General features: G+C 33.3%; 2 protein-coding genes across 2 annotated transcripts; both read left to right on the plus strand.

Annotated features, from left to right (window-relative positions):
* Positions 1-6,363: 6,363 nt before the first annotated feature.
* Positions 6,364-10,162, plus strand: LOC142528929 (TATA box-binding protein-associated factor RNA polymerase I subunit B). The gene is made up of 5 exons (XM_075634220.1): positions 6,364-6,507; positions 6,826-7,383; positions 7,844-8,659; positions 8,775-8,908; positions 9,328-10,162. The coding sequence occupies exons 2-5, from the start codon at positions 6,831-6,833 to the stop codon at positions 9,775-9,777; spliced, it is 1,953 nt and encodes a 650-aa protein (XP_075490335.1). The 5' UTR covers positions 6,364-6,507; positions 6,826-6,830; the 3' UTR covers positions 9,778-10,162.
* Positions 10,163-10,749: 587 nt separating this feature from the next.
* On the plus strand, positions 10,750-17,357 carry LOC142528768 (conserved oligomeric Golgi complex subunit 2-like). The gene is given in 14 exon segments (XM_075633926.1): positions 10,750-11,210; positions 11,212-11,322; positions 11,808-12,014; positions 12,197-12,533; positions 12,901-13,022; positions 13,024-13,063; positions 13,155-13,254; positions 13,380-13,595; positions 13,695-13,803; positions 15,203-15,403; positions 15,598-15,702; positions 15,950-16,075; positions 16,636-16,770; positions 16,868-17,357. Coding segments are annotated over 14 exon segments (2,277 nt in total). The 5' UTR covers positions 10,750-10,856; the 3' UTR covers positions 16,982-17,357.
* Positions 17,358-21,203: the final 3,846 nt, after the last annotated feature.

Consider the following 21,203-nt stretch of genomic DNA (forward strand, 5'->3'; position numbering starts at 1 on the left):
GCTATAGCTGGTGGTAAAGGTGCAACTCAAATCTTTTAAACTACACAGCAGCTCAAGCACCACGATTCAATCGCTCTACCAAGCAGAGACAATTATTGCATCCAACATATAGAGTATATGAAATTTTAGAGTTAATAGAATATGGTCTTTTATAATCTTTCATCAATATCTTTTTTTTGAAATTTTGATATAACGTCAAAACTCGACTAAAATCTCAATCTGTCATATTGTAAGCAATTTTTGGATAAATTACTACTACAATTTTTCCTACATATAGATTCTCTAATATTGTTTCCAATATCGAATTTTGAAGATTACCTATTTATTTATCACATATAACAACGTCAATAGGTAAATCTTTCTCTTCTTTAAAAGTAGATTTTATCATAATCTGAATTGCTCCGATGTGAATATATGACATTGTTTGTGCTACTTCTATCTGGAGTTTTTGCAGTCCCTACTTAATTTCTTCAGAAATAATTAATTGCATCTTCATCTGGTTTCTCGTAAGTTTCATTGGAGTGTTATTTCCCTTCTGGAGACCTTATATATTAGATGTTGCTTTATGTTTCTTAGTCCAAGATTTTCTAAGAATTTTTCTATCTACCCCGCGGAGAATCTTTGATGTCTTTGTAAGCTAGGATTTTCATTCATGATAAGTGAATAAGATATATGATAGTACATCAGATCAATTCAAGTTAATGAGTCAACATCACAAATAATGACATACAAGAAGGGAGACAAAAATTTGTTTGTGGAAGTTTGAAGAATAAGCTTATGTGTCTCTCTTTCTTCTGTTTTCAGAAAGATTAATAAAAAGATTTGATCGGTACAACTCTTTGTACAAATTCACTTCAGCTCGATTCACCAATCGTAATAAACTGAAACACTTAGTAACTCTTTCCTTAACTTGATATGTTAAGAAACATACTTCTGATAGTTACAATGATTCTCAAAATACAATGAAACTCGTGTAAACAAAAGATAAGTGAGAATACAAAGTGCACAATATGATCTTTAATTGATTTGATATAACTTTGTGCATGTGCAAAAACATATAAATCTTTTTGAGAAATGTTGTATAAATTGAGAATGTATGATGAAGCTCATAGATGTTGCATTAGTCTTCTTCATTCTTGATGCATTCTCTTTAATAGGTGTTTGTTCCCAACATTAATAAAAAAAAAAGACGGTACTCACAGATATATTGGGTAGACGACAATTAACCAGAGAGTGTCACATGTCCTTATCGTGTTTCCGAAAATATTAACGTCCAATTCAAATTTATTGGACAATAGATAAAAAGGATAATAAACATATCTTTTATTTTGTCTTTGCTGATAATTCTTTGAAATATACTCGGAGATAACTGTCGGTGTCTTCGGATAATGTAGTCAGATCAGTCTGCAAGCTGATCTGTTTTGTTACAGAGTAATTGTGGACAACTTTGTTTACTTCAAGCTAGTGTAGATGCTCTTCAGATCAAAATAGTTGGACACTTCGAATTATCTGTTTGTTTCAACTTGTATAAGCGTAGTTGATCAACACATTTGATATTATTTCAGCGATAGTTTTCTTAATTCATTTCAGTAATTCGCATTTATTAATTTAGCTTAAGTTAAATCGACGTAGCTTGTGAACGAAAAAAACAAAATTTCAAGTTTTAATTTGACAACATATTATATGTTATACTATATATAAAAGTTTGGAGATATCTTAAATTTAAATGAATTTATAACGACTCAAGAAACAATCCTTAAAAATGGTGCAATGCATTTGTTTTTCTGGCAAGTTGGATATATATAAGGCAAAAGTTTGTGTGAGACGGTCTCACGGGTCGTATTTTGTGAGACGAATATCTTATTTAGGTCATCCATGAAAAAATACTATTTTTTATGCTAAGAGCATTAATTTTTATTGTGAATATCAAGTATGGTTGACCCGTCTCACAGATAAAGATTCGTGAGACCGTCTCACAAGATACATACCCTATATCTAATGTCCAAAAAAGGAAAATATCCCAATTGAAAAGGTTTGGTAATTGGTGAGTATTTGAGCAGTTTCATTGAAAATTTTCAGATTTCTCTTATTCTAAATTCGATTTTAGCATGTTAACTTATCTACTATATTAAAAAAATATTAGGCCCGATAGTGTAAAAATTCAAGAAATAACAGAAAGAAAATTCTTGTTTAAATTCAGTCTCAACCAAGTAAACAAGTGAAAGAATGTCTACAAAAATATTACAATAATCTCCTCTCAAAAGTTTAAGAATGTCTGTAAAAATATTGCAATAGTTATATATTAATATACATTTATTTTTATTGATTACTTTATTATATATTCAGGTCTTTAAATTTTTTGTATATCTCAAATTATAAAAAAATTGTTTTTAAATATAGATAAAATCTATAATTATTTGTTTTGTGATAAATAAAAATAGGATTATATTATTATATGCGAAGTAAATAAAATTAAACTATATTTTATGAAATAAAATATTAAATTAATTCTTTAAGCGACTAAAAACATTAAGGATATGTTATTTGAGTATGTCTCTTGTGAGACGGTCTCACGAATCTTTATCTGCGAGACGGGTCAATCATATCAATATCCACAATAAAAAATACATTCTTAGCATAAAAAGTAATATTTTTTCATGGATGACCCAAATAAGATATTCGTCTTACAAAATACGACCCGTGAGACCGTCAGACACAAATTTTTGCCATGTTATTTATCCACCTATCCAATTTTCTTGTAACTTTTTTTCAAAACACAATAAAATTATTATACTATAATATAATATTTTCTATTAAATTTGGAGAATGTTTATATTAATATATTTATAATATTAATATATTAAAGTTATAAAACTATTTTTATTATCAAGATTCGTATATAAAAAATATTAACCCAATACTATAAAACGCCCCTGATCTTATCAATAATTAATTATTTTTATCTATATTTTTAAATAATTATATCATCTCTCACATAAAAAAAATTATAAAATATTTTAAAAATTTTATATTTTAATATAATATCTAGAATTTCACACAAATATTATCTAAAACCAAAAATTTAATGTGTCAATGCATTATCATGAGACGTCGATTAATATTAATATATTAATTAAAGTTATAAAAAATTAATATTTATATTTTATATATATGTTTATTGGCCCTCAATTTTTATGAACGACTGCAAATATTAAAAATGTTAATTAAAAATTTTTTGGAGTGAATTTTTAATTAAATTTTCACAAGGAAAAAAGGGCCACTTTAAAATCTAACCCTAAGCAAATTTTAATTTTAAATATTAACCTTTTAAAATTCAAAATTTGATAAATAACATCCACTTAAAAATAATAATTAATTAATTAAAAAACAAAAGAAGCATACAATACAAAACAAAAAGGGGAGAAAGGAAATGGGTTCTTGTTCTCTCCATTATTCTCATCATTCTCACAACGATTCTTCTTTTCTTCATCCTTCACGCATTGGTCTTCTTTTCAATTTTTTTCTTCCTCTACATTAAGCAAGAGAATATTGTAGTCATTTGTTTTCCTAAAAAAAGTTTCAATTTTTCTCAACATTGTCAAAGATTTTAAATCAGGTGTAAGTTCTAATGTCATCTCAATTTTTTTATCGATTTACCGGTTTTTATTACAATATATATATTGTAAATATAATTTTTCATATATTTCATTCTTAATTGTTCGGTCGCCCAAACATTATGGGTTCAGTCGCTTAATTCTGTTTTCAGTCGCCCACTTTGATATGTTATGTCATCCGATTATATGTTAAATCATTTAATTTTTATGACATCTTTATTGCTTATTTTGTACTTTTGCTAAAAAATATTGTTTTTTGAAAGTGGATGGTTGGATGTATTTTTTTAAAATGTAATTGAACATTAATGATTTAGTATGAATGAATCGAAGATATTTTGTACTATTCAATGTATAAAGGTGATCAAGTTAATGTTTTGTGGACTATTTACTATATTATAGTATATTATAATCGTGTGAGTATAAAATATAAAAGTGGCGTAAAATAATTCAAAAAGCTACTGAGTGATATATGATTCTTATAATAGAAAATACGAGCAACTTCATGTTTGGGGTCTATTTACTCTATTTTAGTATAGTATAATGGAGTGATAGTGTAAAATATAAAAATAATGTCATAATACAAAGAGCAGCTGAGTGATATATGAGTGATCTAATAGAACCACTTGATGTACTAGAAAATACTGTTTTTTTGAAGTGGAAGGTTGGATGTTTTTTTTTAAAAAAATGTAATTGAACATTAATGATTTAGTATGAATGAATCGAAGATATTTTGTATTATTCAATGTATAAAAGGTGATCGAATTGATGTTCTGTGGACTATTTACTATATTATAGTATGTTATAATCACGTGAGTATAAAATATAAAAGTGATATAAAATAATTCAAAGAGCGACTGAGAGCGACTGAGTGATATATGATTCTTATAATAGAAAATACGAGCAACTTCATGTTTGGGGTCTATTTAGTATATTTTAGTATAGTATAATGGAGTGATATTGTAAAAAATAAAAATAATATCATAATACAAAGAGTGATTGAGTGATATATGAGTGATCTAATAAAACCACATGATGTACTAGAAAATATTGTTTTTACCTTATTTCACACTATTTTTCATTTTATAATCTCTTATCCATAAAAATATATCATAATATATTAAGTATCATATAAAACATGAACTTTGCTCACTATTTTTTACTATATAACTCAGTCGCCATTCGGTCGCTCCCAGTCGCCCTCAGTCATTTTTGACTTATTTCACAATATGTTTAATTTCGTAATTTCTTATACATGAGAACATACCATAATATAGTAAATAAGATATAAAACACGAATTTGCTTACTTTGTTTTTACTCTATCACTCAATCGTCATTCGGTCGCCCTCAATCGCTTTTTAGCTTATTTCGCACTATTTTTCATTTTATAATCTCTTATCTATAAAAATATATCATAATATATTAAGTAAGATATAAAACATGAACTTGCTCACTATTTTTTACTATATAACTCAGTTGTCATTCGGTGCCCCTCAGTCGTTTTTGCCTTATTTCACACTATGTTTAATTTTGTAATTTCTTATCCATGAAAACGTACCATAATATAGTAAATGTGATATAAAACACGAATTTACTCACTTTGTTTTTACCATATTATTCAATCATTATTCGGTCGCACTCAATCGCTTTTTAGCTTATTTCACACTATTTTTCATCTTATAATCTCTCGTCCATAAAAATATATCATAATATATTAAGTAGCATATAAAACATGAACTTTCTCACTATTTTTTACTATATAACTCAATCGCCATTAGGTCGTTCTAGTCGCCATTCGATCGCCCTCGGTCATTTTTGTCTTATTTCACACTATGTTTAATTTCATTATTTCTTATACTTGAAAACATACCATAATATAGTAAATAGGATATAAAACACGAATTTACTCACTTTGTTTTTACGACATCAATCAATCGTCATTCGGTCGCCCTCAATTGCTTTTTAGCTTATTTCACATTATTTTTCATTTTATAAACTCTTATCCATAAAAATATATTATAGTATATTAAGTAGGATATAAAACTTGAACTTGCTCAATATTTTTTACTATATAACTCAGTCGCCATTCGGGTCATTCGGTCGCCCTCAGTTATTTTTGCTTTATTTCACACTATGTTTGATTTCGTAATTTCTTATCCATGAAAACGTACCATAATATAGTAAATGTGATATAAAACACGAATTTGTTCACTTTGTTTTTACCATATCACTCAATCGTCATTCGGTCGCCCTCAATCGCTTTTTAGCTTATTTCACACTATTTTTCATCTTATAATCTCTTATACATAAAAATATATCATAATATATTAAGTAGCATATAAAACATGAACTTTCTTACTATTTTTTACTATATAACTCAATCGCCATTCGGTCGTTCTCAGTCGCCATTCTTGCGCCTCAGTCATTTTTGCCATATTTCACACTATGTTTAATTTCGTAATTTCTTATCAATGAAAACGTACCATAATATAGTAAATATGATATAAAATACGAATTTGCTCACTTTGTTTTTATCATATCACTCAAAAGAAGAAGAACAAATGAGCAGCCCAAAAGAAGAAGAAGAAAAAGTTAGTTTAGGTTCAAAGAAAAAAAAAGGATTTGAAAATATTTAAAATAAGGGTAAAATGGATATTTTAAAAGTGTGTGTTAGTTTTTTAAATACGTTGTCGTTGAGTGTTATCTAGCTAAATTTCCCAGGAAAAATGTTATTTTAATTTAATAACTCTCTGGGCCCAATATTTTTCTTAGATTTTCACAAGACAACAATCTTCGGCTTCCCCTCGACAAAACTATTCTCAAACCCCGCCGCCGCCGCCGCCGCCGCCGCCGCCCACGTTTACCGGATATCAGATCTCTGCGACGCACATCCACGTACTTGCGTTGATTATCATGTTTCTGTGCAAGTGGTTTTTTTTTGCTTATGTAACAGAGTTTGACCGAATAATGAATGGTTGTTGGTGTGTTTCGTTTTCAAAGATCGCGTCTCTCAGCACAATCAATTTCTTTACCGGATTTCACGTTGTTTTTTTTTTTTGTTTATTAATCAGTTTGAAGTTCCCTATGTTTTATATTCATGGAAAATATTATCTGTTACCTTTTTACACAATGTGGTGTGACAAAGTAATTAGTTCTTCAACCTTTTTTCAAAAAGATGTCAGCCATACATCTAATTTCTGTATATTCTCATAGATACGATGACAGGAAGATTACGGCAGACATGCCAAGTGTGTGGCAGCAGCGTTGGCTTTATGATATCTGATGATGGATTTTTCTATTGTGGCTACTGTAACTCACAAGCAGAAGATATATTTGATACAGGAGTCGATGAAGAACAGATTATCAACCATTACTCGGCCTCGCACAGCCGAGTTCGACCAGCCCATGTCCTTGCTGCTGAGCCTATCTCTCAGGTAAAATGCACACCGTCTCAGTTTTGGGATCATCATCCGTATGTGATGGAGGATGATATGGATAATGAATTTGACCCAACCGAGCCTGTCAACATTGGATCGTGTCAAAATAATTTTAGCTACGACGACTACCATTCCACTATTAGGTCTAGATACTTGACAGGTCTTCAGGTTATGATCCAATTGCAATGCGAGGCTTTGGTTGAGAAGTTTAACGCTAGCCCATTAATTGTTGGTCTTGCTGGGCCAATATGGTTAAGGTTTTTGGCTTCCACTAGGATTATGGCTGATGAATGGGCAGACCAGGTCATTCATGATTCCGAGGGTCAGACACAAGGTATAGCCCATCCTTTATTGTTCAGAAGGTTAAAATGACTGCATATCATTATGATCATGGTCTAGTTAAATTGTCTTTTGGAAAAAAAAAATTGATCTCCTTAGCCTAGTCCCCATCCCCTAAGTGGAGAATATTTTAGACCATGGAAGCTGGGATCACAAGCGTGTGGAAGATTACTAATGGGAGTAAAAGTGGTTTGTTTTGAGAGAAGTACTCGGATGTCTTGTATGGTTCGGTTATATATTGAAAGGATTTGTTACGTCGTCATTGTGTCCTACTGGAAACATGAGTCAATTACATTTCATGTTAGTTGTTAACTTAAATGGAATTTTAAAGATATGCGGTGGTGATTAGGGTACGGGCATGTCACAATGAAAACTTTCGATCACTTTCACTGTTTTCTTTGACATGAATTCAAAATCATTTTATTTTCATCATTCTCTTAATATTGGAAATGCAGGGGAAGCAGAAGAATTTCAGCCTAGTGCTAAATATCGTGGAGACCCTGTTAATATCCTTGGGAAGCGTGTGGTAATGATATGGTATAGATCTCTCCGAAGCATTATACCCATCTCTTGTTCATTAGCCATCTCTTTCCTTGTTTGTCATGTGGCTAGAGAGGCAATTCTGCCATCTGACATATTGAAGTGGACTCTAGAAGGAAAGCTTCCTTATTTTTCCGCTTTTTGTGAAATTGAAAAGCAGATTGGATCTCATTCTAAGGCATGCCCCATCAGTGTCAGTCGTATGTTCAGGCCCATCCAAGTTGTCTCATCACAGAAGTTGGAGTCAATGGCAGCTGATATTGCATTGAAAATTGGTCTGGAGTTACCTTCTGTGAACTTTCATGCTATTGCTTCCCGCTATTGCTCTCAGTTATCTCTGCCATCAGGAGAAATACTTTCTCTGGCTTGTCGCATATACGAATGGTCTATGCCTACGGAGTTGTATCTGTCAGTTAACGAGTTAAGGATTCCAACTCGTGTATGTGTCATGTCTGTACTCATTGTGGCAATCAGGATTCTTTTTGACATAAATGGCTACGGAATGTGGGAATCAAGATTGTCCAATCCCAGTACAGCATCTCAAGATGAAATAAATAAAGAAATCGAGTCTCAGTCCGATTATAATATGATGGATAATGCTGCTGAGAAATCATCTCCAAACAATTCAAAATCTCATTTCACCAAATTTCGTATTCCAGATTCTGGATCGAATGGGATAGAGCTTCTACAAATTCTTGAATCGAAATATAGCGAATTAGATGATGCATATGGTAATGGTATTTATCAATATCTTGCGTATTATATTGAATAAAAATTCCATTGTTTGATTTTCAGTTTATGTGTACGAGAAATGTAGCTTGTTGAACTATTTCTTTCCGTCGACAGCATATTGCCATGACTTGTCGTCGTACCTCCAGTATTGCAAAGATGTAGTTTTTTCTGGATTGCGACCATCATTTGAGGATCTGGAAGAAGAAAAGTTGTTGGAAGAGTTTTGGGATCTTTATCAAAATGACAAGGTATGAGAGTTTTACTTTTTTTAAATTTAGAAAATCATTTTAACTTTTTAATCTTTGGCATTATCCATATGGCTCTGGAATATAAATTTTATATCATAGACCAATCCTTATCATTAAGAATGTTGAAGTAATAAGCACAATTGGCTAAATTCGTATCACCATCTTTGCATCCACAAATTCACAAACATATTTCTATTTGAATATTGGTGAAATTTCGAAGTTCTGATAAGATCTTTTCACCTCCACTGTGCCAGTTATCACCCCCTTGGATTTTTTCCTTAGATTGATTTAAAAAATATTTGGATGATACACTGCTTTCGTTAAATCCAAAATTGACTTGTTTAACTCCTAGTGTTTCTTAGGTGGCATTTTATTTTCCTAGAAAGGCATTTCTTCAATTTCAGAATCCTTGTTTGCAGGGGCCCGAAGGATTAGGTACTCAGGACGATCCTTTGCAACATGATAAAAGTTCAGGACATGCTAATCGACCTTTGACAGATTCCCATAGGGATGCACGAATAAGACAACTGAAGTTGGACATGGAAGAACACAAATTTTGTTATGTTCCTCCGCGGGTTAAGGTGAAGAGGAAAGACTATGTCCATTATGTTAGGAAAAGGAAAGAAGTGTATATTTATGCTGTTCATGCTGATTATTACATCTTACTTCGGTCATGTGCTAAGGTTGCCCAAGTTGAAACCAGGATCATGCATCAGGCAACCTTGAATTTTGAGCGGAGATTGAAATGGCTTGAAAAAATGATTGTTTATTCGGTAAATCTGAAGCAGAATCTTGATGATTATTGTGACTTCTGTCGTGACGATCAGGAACAAAACCATGATGATGATACTATGGAGCAGAACATTTGATAAACTATTCCACTTTCTCCAGGCTATAAATACCATCCTGGGTTGGTCTTGGTTCTGAACAAGTACCTCATATTTTCATATCTGAGCTCCAACCGCATCCTCTGCGTATGGACGAGTCCACAACTCACTGCTTGCCTAGATCGGTTCATGTGGTTATCAGGTGGGACCAACCCATTTAAAAGTCTAGTGTAGGTTTGTACAAAGTCATATAGGGTATATTTTTGATGAATAGGAAACATGCCTCACAAATTAGCTAGAGCAGAACATGTTATGCTGGACTTGAAGTTTTGAGGACAAAACTTCAATTTGTGCCATGTATAAGTTAACAGCTCGTCAGAAATTATAACTTATAAAACAGAATGCATTAACAGCCTTTTATATTTCATTGCATGGTTACCAGATTTCAGCAGGCTTGGTCTTATTGCATAAATATATGGGTGTATGTATATATTATCATGGTCAAATGATTAATGTATTGTAAATCAGGTGATTATTACTCCTGAAGGAAACTGAATAAATTGTAAAAAAATTGTGTTTTACTAAACTAAAGTTGTAAAAAAACCTGTCACTATTAGTGAGCTAAAAGCTTTTAGATTTGTTGTTTTAAATTTCTTTAGTCAAACATAAATGAGTTAAAAACTCTCTTATTATTGAATGGCTAGCTGAAACAATCCACGGATAAATTTTTATATTATCTATGTTTTTTAAGCGAGTATACATGTATTTAGGTTGAATACTAAATAATCAAAGTCATTAAAAGTTATCAAAATTCTGAATTGAATACACCTCATTTAAATAATTATCCACGTCCCTTATAATTTTAAGCCTACAAATCTTTAAAGAAGAATCCATAAATAGCGATTTCGCTCTGTTTTTTTTTAAAAAAAATTAATTTTCAATCTCCATGATCCTGAAATCGAAGATAGTTTCCTTTTAATAAAAAAGTCGCATTTCAAATCCAAATGGATCAATACTCGTAAGTCGCGTGTTCAATTAGCAGCAGCGAGTTGTCCATCTTCTCTGTACCTGGGGTGAAGACTTGTAGAATCCAACAAAACAAGTATAAACCACCGTCTCCAATGGCGACAGATCTGCTGCACTCCCCATTGCCAAAATCCGCCACGGATTTGTTCGGTGATCCAATTGAGGATTCGCATCCGTTATGGCTGAATCCATCCAAATTCTCCGACCAAGAATTCGATCCGGAATCCTACATCTCGGATCTTCGCACATTTGTTCCATTCGATACACTTCGATCGGAGCTGAGATCGTATTTGGGTGCCCTAAATCACGAGCTCGTCGAGCTCATCAATCGAGACTACTCGGATTTTGTGAGTCTCAGCACTAAGCTCGTCGACGTGGACGCTGCAGTGGTGAGGATGCGGGCTCCACTGCTCGAGATCAAGGAGAAGATTTTGTCTTTCCGGGGATCAGGTTGAGGGCTCGTTGATGGCGCTGCAGAGCCGGCTCAAGCAGCGTGCACGAGCCAACGAGGCGAGGGAAGTGTTGGAGTTGTTGCTGGACACGTTTCATGTTGTTTCGAAGGTCAGAGTTTCTGAAGTACATTTTAGGTTGAAATTCACACGCTACTGCAGTTTTGTTCCCGTGCGTTTGCAAAGGGATGAACTGTTTTAGCCTGCTGCTTCTTGATGCTTGGGCTGAAGCCGTAGTTCACACCTTAAATAAGTCAATTGCTAGAAATGACCTTTGTTTTTGGTTTATAATTACATTATCGTCGATAATTCCTTTGAAACACTCTTGTTGATGCTGGCAAAACAGTAGGTTGTAGTGTCGCTCGGTCCATAGCATCTATCTGAGATTGGCTTTTGGTAGATGATACCGACGTGATATATTCCTGTTTGGTTGCGTCAATAGATTGATTACAGCAGAGGAAGTATTCAGACCTTATATGTGTCCTTTGCAAAATTTCACCAACTGTTTGTGCGCCTTAGAAGCAGTTGAACGGTTGAATAGTTTGTCCCTGGTGTTTGCTATTTATGTTTGATCAATTTCAAGTTATACTGGTTCAGGTTGAAAAATTGATAAAGGAGCTCCCCAGTGTTCCAGCTGATTGGTCCAGTGGAAATTTATATTCTGGCGAGAGGGGTCAATTAAGCAATGGTATATCCTTTCAACAAGTAGAAAATGGAATGAACCTCAGGGAGACACAAAGCATACTTCTGGAGAGAATTGCTAGTGAAATGAATCGTTTGAAGTTTTATATTGCTCATGCACAGGTCTATCTTGCTCCTTCCTCCCATGGTTTCTCCCACATCTTTTTCTTCTTCTGAAAAGCAAAGGACAATGATAGGCGTTAAATATCTTGTTCCACCATTTTGATCCCTGACTTCCATTTATAGTACCTAATCTGGGCTTGTCAAATACTTATCCTGGTTCCTTTCATGTGATGGCAGTACAGAATATGCCGTTCATTGAGAATATGGAGAAGAGGATCCACAATGCTAGCTTGTTACTGGATACAAGCTTGGGACACTGTTTTGTAGATGGACTCGAGAACAGGGATGCAAATGCAGTATACAATTGTTTACGTGCATATGCTGCTATTGATAATACAAATAGCCCTGAAGAAATTTTTCGCTCTACAGTTGTTGCTCCATTCATACAAATAGTTATCCCTCATGGATCAAATCGAGCAGTTGGCGTGTCATCTACAGATGAGCTTGAGAAAGACTATGAAAGGATCAAGCAGTACATTAGAGATGATTGCATGTTTTTATTGGATATATCATTTACAGGTATGCTTGCTATCCGTAAAAAAAAACCATACACAATGCTATTGTACAGGAATTCTTTGGCTGTAAAGATTCATTTAAGTTTCAATTCTATATGTTCTTGGTTAAGTTGATCACTCTTGATTCAGGGTGTGCTAGTATCACGGCGTCATAATGAATATCTTTGAGTTGCTAGATTTTATCCTGCCCTAAATGCTCGTTGTCCAAATTTTTTTCTTCTGTGTATCTAGGATTTTTAGCCCTGTTTGTGTATGCATCGCACTCTACCATTTTTTCTTATGGCTTATCTATTTCTGTCTTACAATCCGTGAGGTATTGAATTTCTCTTCCCCCCTTCAGGCTGATCATTTATTTGCTTAAACATGTGCAGAAAATTCAGGTCTACACGTATTTAGCTTTCTGGCAAATTCCATCCTCAAAGTTGTTTTATCAGCCATCCAAACAGGAAAACCAGGGGCTTTCTCTCCAGGAAGGCCTACACAGTTTCTCCGAAAATTATAAGTCAAGCCTAGATTTTTTGGCTTATCTAGAAGGTATTTGAGATGCACTTGATAAATTATGTACTTTAATATGCTACATTATGTTATTTTAATTAATTCATCGTACTTTTTGTTGCTGTGCAAGGTTACTGTCCCACTAGGTCTGTAGTTGTTAAACTTCGGGCAGAGGCAGTCTATGTAGAGTTCATGAAGCAATGGAACACTGGGGTTTATTTCTCATTGAGGTACGAAACACAATTCATATTTCCTTTTTCTGATTTTTCTGGGGACTTTCATTTCTAAGGAAGGTGATGAATTAGATCAAAAGAAAAGTGCAGCTCCATATGGATTATCTGATTCATTTTCTCAGGTTTCAGGAAATAGCTGGTGCTTTGGATTCTGAACTTATGAATACTTCACTTGTGCCCTCTCAGAACTCTACCTCAAACCAGCAAAATTCTCAAAAATTATTATTGAAGCAGAGTATTTCTCTTATGGATTGCTTGAGGTCGTGCTGGGCGGATGATGTTCTTGTTCTTTCTTGCTCAGACAAATTTCTACGTTTATTTTTGCAACTTCTTTCAAGGTCTCTGCAATTTTGTCTAGTGAGGCTTGAAGTTTCATGGTTACAATGATTTCTGAATTTAACTCAAAATTTGGAAAATTCAATTTGTTATGGATGTAGATACTCAAGCTGGTTGTTAGCTGGATTAAATGCTCGCAGAGCCAGGAATACTAGCGCTAACACTGGATCTGAATGGGCTATTTCTGCAGCCCCGAATGATTTCCTCTATGTATGTATCACATTGTTCTGTTACAATTCAATTCTTCTGTGCAAAAAATTAGTCTGTTCCTTGACCCTATTTCTCACTAGGACAACATAGGGCTTTAAAACAAATTTTAATGAGCTTTTAGACCTAAAAAGTCGAATTATTACATACTGGGATAGTTATGAAGACCATAGTTATTTGTATTTTGTTGTAATTTTCTTATTGTTATCTAAGCCTCTGTGTGCCACCTTGGGAAGACCCATGACTTTTTTCTCATATATAGTCCCAATCAGTGGCTATCAACTCTGCAAATTCCACGCATTTTACATGTGTAAAAATGTGATCCTTTGTCCTCTATTCCAAGTGGAGACGCTTGTTGGATGCCGAGCCTTGTAAATACATCCCTGAAACCACAAGGGATAGTATGAGGAGAAAAAATATAGAGAACTTGCTAAGCACTGAATTCTGTAAGTCCAAATCCCATTTTCTTTTAATATGTCAAAAGTAGGGATGCCAATTTTCCCTGGGAAAACCCGAAATGGGCGGGATTGGGGATTTTCAATTCCCCGAAACAAATTGTGGACGAGTGTGAGAATGCTATCCCCATCCAAGAACCCACTCGAGGCTCCTGATAATAATATCATTACTACTAATAATAATGACTTTTTCTAATAATTAACAAAAAAAAAACTCAAATTCATAACATTCAAATATCATTCATGATTCAACTAGTCACCTGATGATAATTATGTGGTTTCATTTTTTTATTATTATTAAAATCATGAATTACAAAAGTTTGTATTATTTAAGTAATATTAATTCGATTATTGTATCAATATTCTTTAAGTGAATTTGAAGACTTTTTGGGCTAATTAAACCGATATTTGAAGCGGTGATGATGATAGTGATTTAACTCACGTTAGGTCGGGGATGATGGCGACAAATGTGGTCCACCTTGTTATCATTTCTAGATTATTTGAAGCAAGGGTGAAGACTAGGATGGATATTTAATATACGCGAAGTCGGGATGAGTATTTTCAGGCCAATTAGATAGAACTGGGTATGAGACCAATGAGAACCTAATCCCCGCGAGGATTAAATGGGGAATCCCTGATTAGAACCATTCCCGCCCCGCCTCGCCCCGCCCCATTGCCATCCCTATTTACAAGGCATGGATTTAGTTCTAACCTCCTCTCCAGGGTTGTAAACATCTAATTAGTTAGCCTGATGGAATGCTGACATATTTATTTCTTTCTTGATGTTATTTTATTATTTAACCATAAATAATTTTCCCCTTAGTTCCCTTTTCTTGTTGGCAGTTCTTGGTTGTCGCCTATATGAATGCTTATGCAAAATTTGCAACCATCTTATGGTGTGCCAAAGATTATTATTTCAATTTTGTTGATTAATTTTTGTTTCATAGATAACTCATGATTTAAAATCCTTGGTGGAGGAAGTTTGTGGTGACTATCTAAGGCATGTTCTTGAACTTCTGAAGTTGTGTCCTGCTGAAGTACTTGACCTTGTGAAGCAGAGTATTTTACACGGTGGAAACTCCCTCAGAGTTCTTCAGCCTCAAGTAATAAACTTGATAGTAGAAACTCTAGTTGAGAAGTCTGTGGAGGTGAGCCGGCTGCATAAATTTTATTTTTTAATTGATTTGTTATGTTACCTGTGTTTATAGGCTATATGGCTATAAATTTAAGTAGGAATTTTTGTAATACTTTCTCATTGTATTTACAGTTATTTTATAGACCCACCAGGAATACCTTACTCAATTAGGAATTACTCTGATAGATTTTATAACAAATTGTGCAGGACTTGCGACAATTGAAGGGAATAACTGCCACATATAGGATGACTAACAAGCCTCTACCTGTTAGACATTCACCTTATGTATCTGGTGTATTGCGCCCTCTAAAGGTACAACTATTCTTTAAGCTCCAGAATATTATAATATAAAATATTGATTTCAGCTGTCTTATAATTGCTAATTTGAAAAAAAAAGACTTGGAACTTCTGTTTAATATTATGGATGAATGAGGAATTAATCCCAAGCATAACTGATGTTCTCTGTACCTTTATCTCTTGCACTCCTGCTGGCCTGTTGCTTCCATTTTAGCTGCTTCATATAGAAAACTTTCTATCATAACTTTCCTACTTTTTGCAGGCTTTTCTGGACGGAGAGCGAGCGGCTACATATCTAACCAGTGAGCTTCGTGAGGAACTCTTACATGGAGCTGCAAATGAGATCACTCGTCGATATTATGAATTAGCTGCTGAGCTCATCAATATGGTATGCTGATTATTTGGTGTTCTGGATCTCTTCCTCATTTTTCGATGATTAAAATTTTCTCCTCGTCATATATTGAAATAAATTCCATCTAGATGCTCGTGCCAGTATCACAATTGTGGATCTGAGTGACGGATGTGTTTTGACATCCCAATGAACAAGCTTTCACTCCTTTTAAAAGTCAGCACGTGATATAAACCAAGTCAATCTATCTTTGGCAGACAAAACAAAATATAAATTTGATGTCTATTTGAAGGTAGTTGAGTAGTATGTGGGAAAGAGATGAGAAGAACTATACTTGAAGATACTTCTGTTTTACACGTGCACACCTCAAGCATTTTCTCTATGTCGCTGTAAACAACTAGGTTTATTACTATTATCCTGAATAACCCTGCCGAGGTTCAACACAGCGTCATTGGACTCGTTCTTATTGAGTTCCTGGCTTCCTCATATAGGGCTTTCATTGAGTAGAAACTTGTCTACCTATTTCAATTTTTATTGAAGGATAGGTTATAGGATATGCTTTTGTCTAAATAACATTGCCTGATTAAACTTGTTGACAGGCCCGAAAAACAGAGTCCTCGCTTCAAAAAATACGTTTAGGTGCACAAAGACGAGCTGGGGCAAGTTCAGATGTCTCAGATCATAATGTGTCTGATACAGACAAGATATGTATGCAGTTATTTCTTGATATTCAGGTGGTATCTCCTGCCTCAAAAAAACTTCACAACATCCCTGTTCATTGAATTGGTTGTGTTTCTACTCACTCGTTGCACGCTTTTCTATGACGCTCAGGAGTATGGACGGAACCTCAATTCACTTGGTATTGATGCTAGTACTATTCCAGCATATTGTTCCTTGTGGCAGTGTACAGCTCCTTCAGACAAGCAAAACACAATTAGCTTCTAGTTCCTAATTTGGCTACTTCCATTTGCAATGTGACAAATGATTCGAATTCAGTCATATGTTCCAAAATGCTGTGGCGATCTTCTAGCCGAAACAGAAGCGTTGGAGGAACCAGAGATAGATCTCCGGAATCATTTTTCGCCATCGAATTTTTTCTTATATATAGGAGAGTTGTATTTTTTTGGTATGTATTTGTTTTACTCGTATTCTTTCTAATCTCTGTGTCGTTTTACATGGCTTTACTTATATCTTATGATATGATATGATATTAGCAACAAAAGAATCTCCAGCATAGGACATCCCCAAGATCACCCCAACTCTTTGTTATATGTATTTCTGAACCCGTAGATTGAGAAATAAATTTGGAAAAATAGACATATTTCTCTTTTGATGTCTAATTCTTTTGCTATTTGTTTCATGTTCAAAGAATTCAATTTTTTAATTGAAAATTTTAATTAAACCTTGGTAAAAAAGCCATCAGTATTTGGTCAAAGAGTAGGTCTCTTGTAAGATGGTTTTACGCATCTTTATCTACGGGTCAATTTTACCGATATTCACAATAAAAAGTAATATTTTTATCATAAAAAATAATATTTTTTTATGGATAACCCAAATAAGAGATCTCTCTCACAAAATAAGACATGTGATCGTCTCACATAAGTATTATCTTGATCAAAATTTCGCAGACATTAAAATTGGGGGAAAAAAACTATAGAAATGCAATCATTTACGAGCCATCGATTTCAATTTATGATCATTATAAATATTTATAGGACACCATTGAACTCACAAATTTCCGGTAACAATTAATATTATTGAAAATATTTATAATTGCTGAAAAATTTTGCAAATTATTTAGCTAAACAAGTAATAAATTTATTAAATTATAGTAAAAATATAAACATTTGTATTATTCGTATTTTTTCGCAGAAAAACCCTTTAATTTTTTTAAAAAAACTTGCTTTAAGCAGTGCACTTTCAATCTTTCATACAACAAATTGAAACTAATTTTGTTTTCTACATAAATTCTGAACTTATTAAATAAATCTAGCACAAACATTCTCAACAATGAAAAAAACGAGATAGATATCGAGTTCGAGACTCATCCAACCACTTCCACAATCATAATATAAATTCACTTTAAATATAAATATATTTTTTCTAAACATCTTCGAGGAATGCATGAAAAAGACTACACAAAAATTTTGTGAGACGATCTTATAAGTAAATTTTATGATACAGATTTTCTATTAGGGTCAGTTATGAAAAAATATTACTTTTATACCGAAAATATTACTTATTATCGTAAATATAAGCATGATTAACCGGTCTAATAAATAAAAATACATGACATCGTCTCACAAAAAACCCACTAAAAAAACCCATTCTTTCTCCAAATTTGAAATTTACTATAACAATGCGTTAGTTTTAAAATTATTATATTTATTATCATAAATAAAATCATGTTGTGAAAAGAAAAAATTTATGGTAAAAAGTAAAAATCTCAAACTCTCAAAATTTACCAAACTACACACTTTATAATATTTTTTCTCTACTCAATTGTGAATTTCTTCACAAATGGTGAGGCTATTTATAGAATTTTTTTACAAATAATCCAAAAATAAAATACATCATTACCTACATCATCACACACTAATTTTCAATATTTACAACTCTTATTTTCAACATTCAAATATTCAACATTCAAATATTCAATGCACACATTTTAAATATTATTTTTCAACACTCCCCCTTGTGATGATGATCATGATACGAAGATGTCTTCATTACGTGTTTTTGTACTGCCTCGTTAAAAACCTTACTAGGAAAAACCCATCGGGATAAAAACTATAGTAAGGGAAAAAGAGTGCAGTCACGTAAACTCCCCCTCATGTTGACACGAACAATTCTTCACAAATTTCGTAGATTGCGCATCCCAATATTATATATGTGCTTTCTGAATATTGACGTAGGAAGTGCCTTTGTGAAGAGATCTGATGAGTTTTCACTTGATTGAATGTGACGAACATCAATATATTTATTCTTCTCTAGCTCTTTGGTGAATGCGAAGAACTTAGGAGGAATGTGTTTAGTTCTGTCGCTTTTTATTATCCCTCTTTCATTTGAGCAACACATGCAGCATTATCTTCATATAGTATCACATGCTTCTCGTCGAATGATAATCCGCATGAGATTTGGATATGTTGGGTCATTGATTTTAAGCACACACATTCACGCCTTGCTTCATGTAGTGCAATAATCTCGGCATGGTTTGATGAAGTTGTTACGAGTGTTTATTTCTGTGAACGCCAAGAAATTGCAGTGCCTCCACGAGTAAATACATATCCAGTTTGATAACGTGCCTTGTGTGGATCAGATAAATATCCAGCATCAGCATAACCAATTATACTTGGATTAGCATCTTTTGAATATAAAAGTCCCAAGTCTGTCGTTACTCGTAGATAACGGAATATATGTTTAATTCCGTTCCAGTGTCTCTTTGTTGGACATGTGCTAAATCTTGCTAACAAATTTAAGGCAAAAGATATATCAGGCCTTGTACAATTTGTATGATACATAAGGGCACCGATAACACTTAGATATGGTACTTCTGGACCAAGAATATCTTCATCATCTTCACATGGACGGAATGGATCCTTTTCTATGTTTAATGATCTAACAACCATTGGAGTACTTAAAGGATTTGATTTATCCATATTAAAACGTTTAAGGATCTTTTCTGTATAATTTGTCTGGTGAACAAACATTCCACATTCTTTTTGTTCAATTTGTAAACCCAGACAATACTTGGTTTTTCCAAGATCTTTCATTTCAAATTCTTCCTTCAAGTATGACACAACTTCTTGAATTTCCTTTTTCGTTCCAATGATGTTTAAATCATCAACATATACAACAATAATTACGCATCCGGATGTTGTTTTCTTAATGAAAACACAAGGGCATATTGAATTATTTACATATCCTTTTTTCATCAAGTGATCACTTAGTCGATTATACCACATTCGACCGAATTGCTTTAACCCATATAATGATCTTTGTAATTTCACATAATAACATTCTCTGGGTTTTGAACTTTGTGCTTCAGGCATCTTAAATCCTTCAGGGATTTTCATATATATATTACTATCAAGTGATCCATATAAATAAGCTGTAACAACATCCATAAGACGCATTTCTAAATTTTCAGATACCGCCAAGCTAATCAAATACCGAAACGTAATTGCATCCATCACGGGAGAATACGTTTCTTCATAATCAATTCCAGGCCTTTGAGAAAAACCTTGTGCAACAAGTCGAGCTTTATATCTTACTATTTCATTTTTCTCATTTCGCTTTCTAATAAAAACCCATTTGTATCCAACAGGTTTTACACCTTCAGGTATAAGGACTATAGGTCCAAAAACATTACGTTTATTTAGCGAATCCAATTCAACCTGGATGGCTTCTTTCCATTTTATCCAATCCTGCCGATTTTTACATTCACCAAAAGATTTTGGTTCATGATCTTCATTATCATTTATGATGTCGATTGCCACATTATAAAAAAATATATCATCAATTTCTTCTATATCTTTTCGGTTCCATATTTTTTCAGTATTAATATAATTGATAGAGATTTCATGATTCTCGTCAGTTTGTGGTTCTGACAGAACATTTTCATCATCATGTGTTTCTTCAGGAACACCATTCTCTATTTTGTGATCATCATGTGTTTCTTCAGGAACATCATTCTTTATTTTGTGATCATCGTGTTTCTCTATGAATTTTCTTTTTCGAGGATTTTTATCCTTGGAACCGACTTGTCTTCCACGCTTCAAGCGTTTAATGACATAATGAGTATTTTCAATTTGTTTCTTCGGAATTTCAATTCGAGCAGGGGCATTTGCAGCATGTATATATGATTTAGTTACCCCTTTTGTGTCTGCAAATGCATCTGGTATTTGATTTGCTATTTTTTGCAAGTGTACAATTTGCTGTACATCTTTTTCACATTGTTTTGTTCTTGGATCCAGATGTAACAATGATGATACATACCATGTAATTTTCTTTTCGGTATGTTTTTGTTCTCTCCCTAACATTGGGAAGATTTCCTCATTAAAATGACAATCAGCAAAACGTGTTGTGAACACGTCGCCTGTCTGAGGTTCAAGATATCGAATGATTGATGGACTATCAAAACCGATATAAATTCCAACCTTTCTTT

This window comes from Primulina tabacum, chromosome 16 (genome assembly GCF_025594145.1).
Source record: "Primulina tabacum isolate GXHZ01 chromosome 16, ASM2559414v2, whole genome shotgun sequence".
In the NCBI taxonomy this organism is placed as follows: domain Eukaryota; kingdom Viridiplantae; phylum Streptophyta; class Magnoliopsida; order Lamiales; family Gesneriaceae; genus Primulina; species Primulina tabacum.

Excerpts from the sequence above, each read along its gene's own strand:
- LOC142528929 (XM_075634220.1), top strand. The coding sequence starts at position 6,831 with ATGACAGGAAGATTACGGCAGACATGCCAAGTGTGTGGCAGCAGCGTT. Across the intron at positions 8,660-8,774 it reads CGAATTAGATGATGCATATG|CATATTGCCATGACTTGTCG; the intron begins GTAATGGTATTT and ends TTCCGTCGACAG. Across the intron at positions 8,909-9,327 it reads ATCTTTATCAAAATGACAAG|GGGCCCGAAGGATTAGGTAC; the intron begins GTATGAGAGTTT and ends CCTTGTTTGCAG.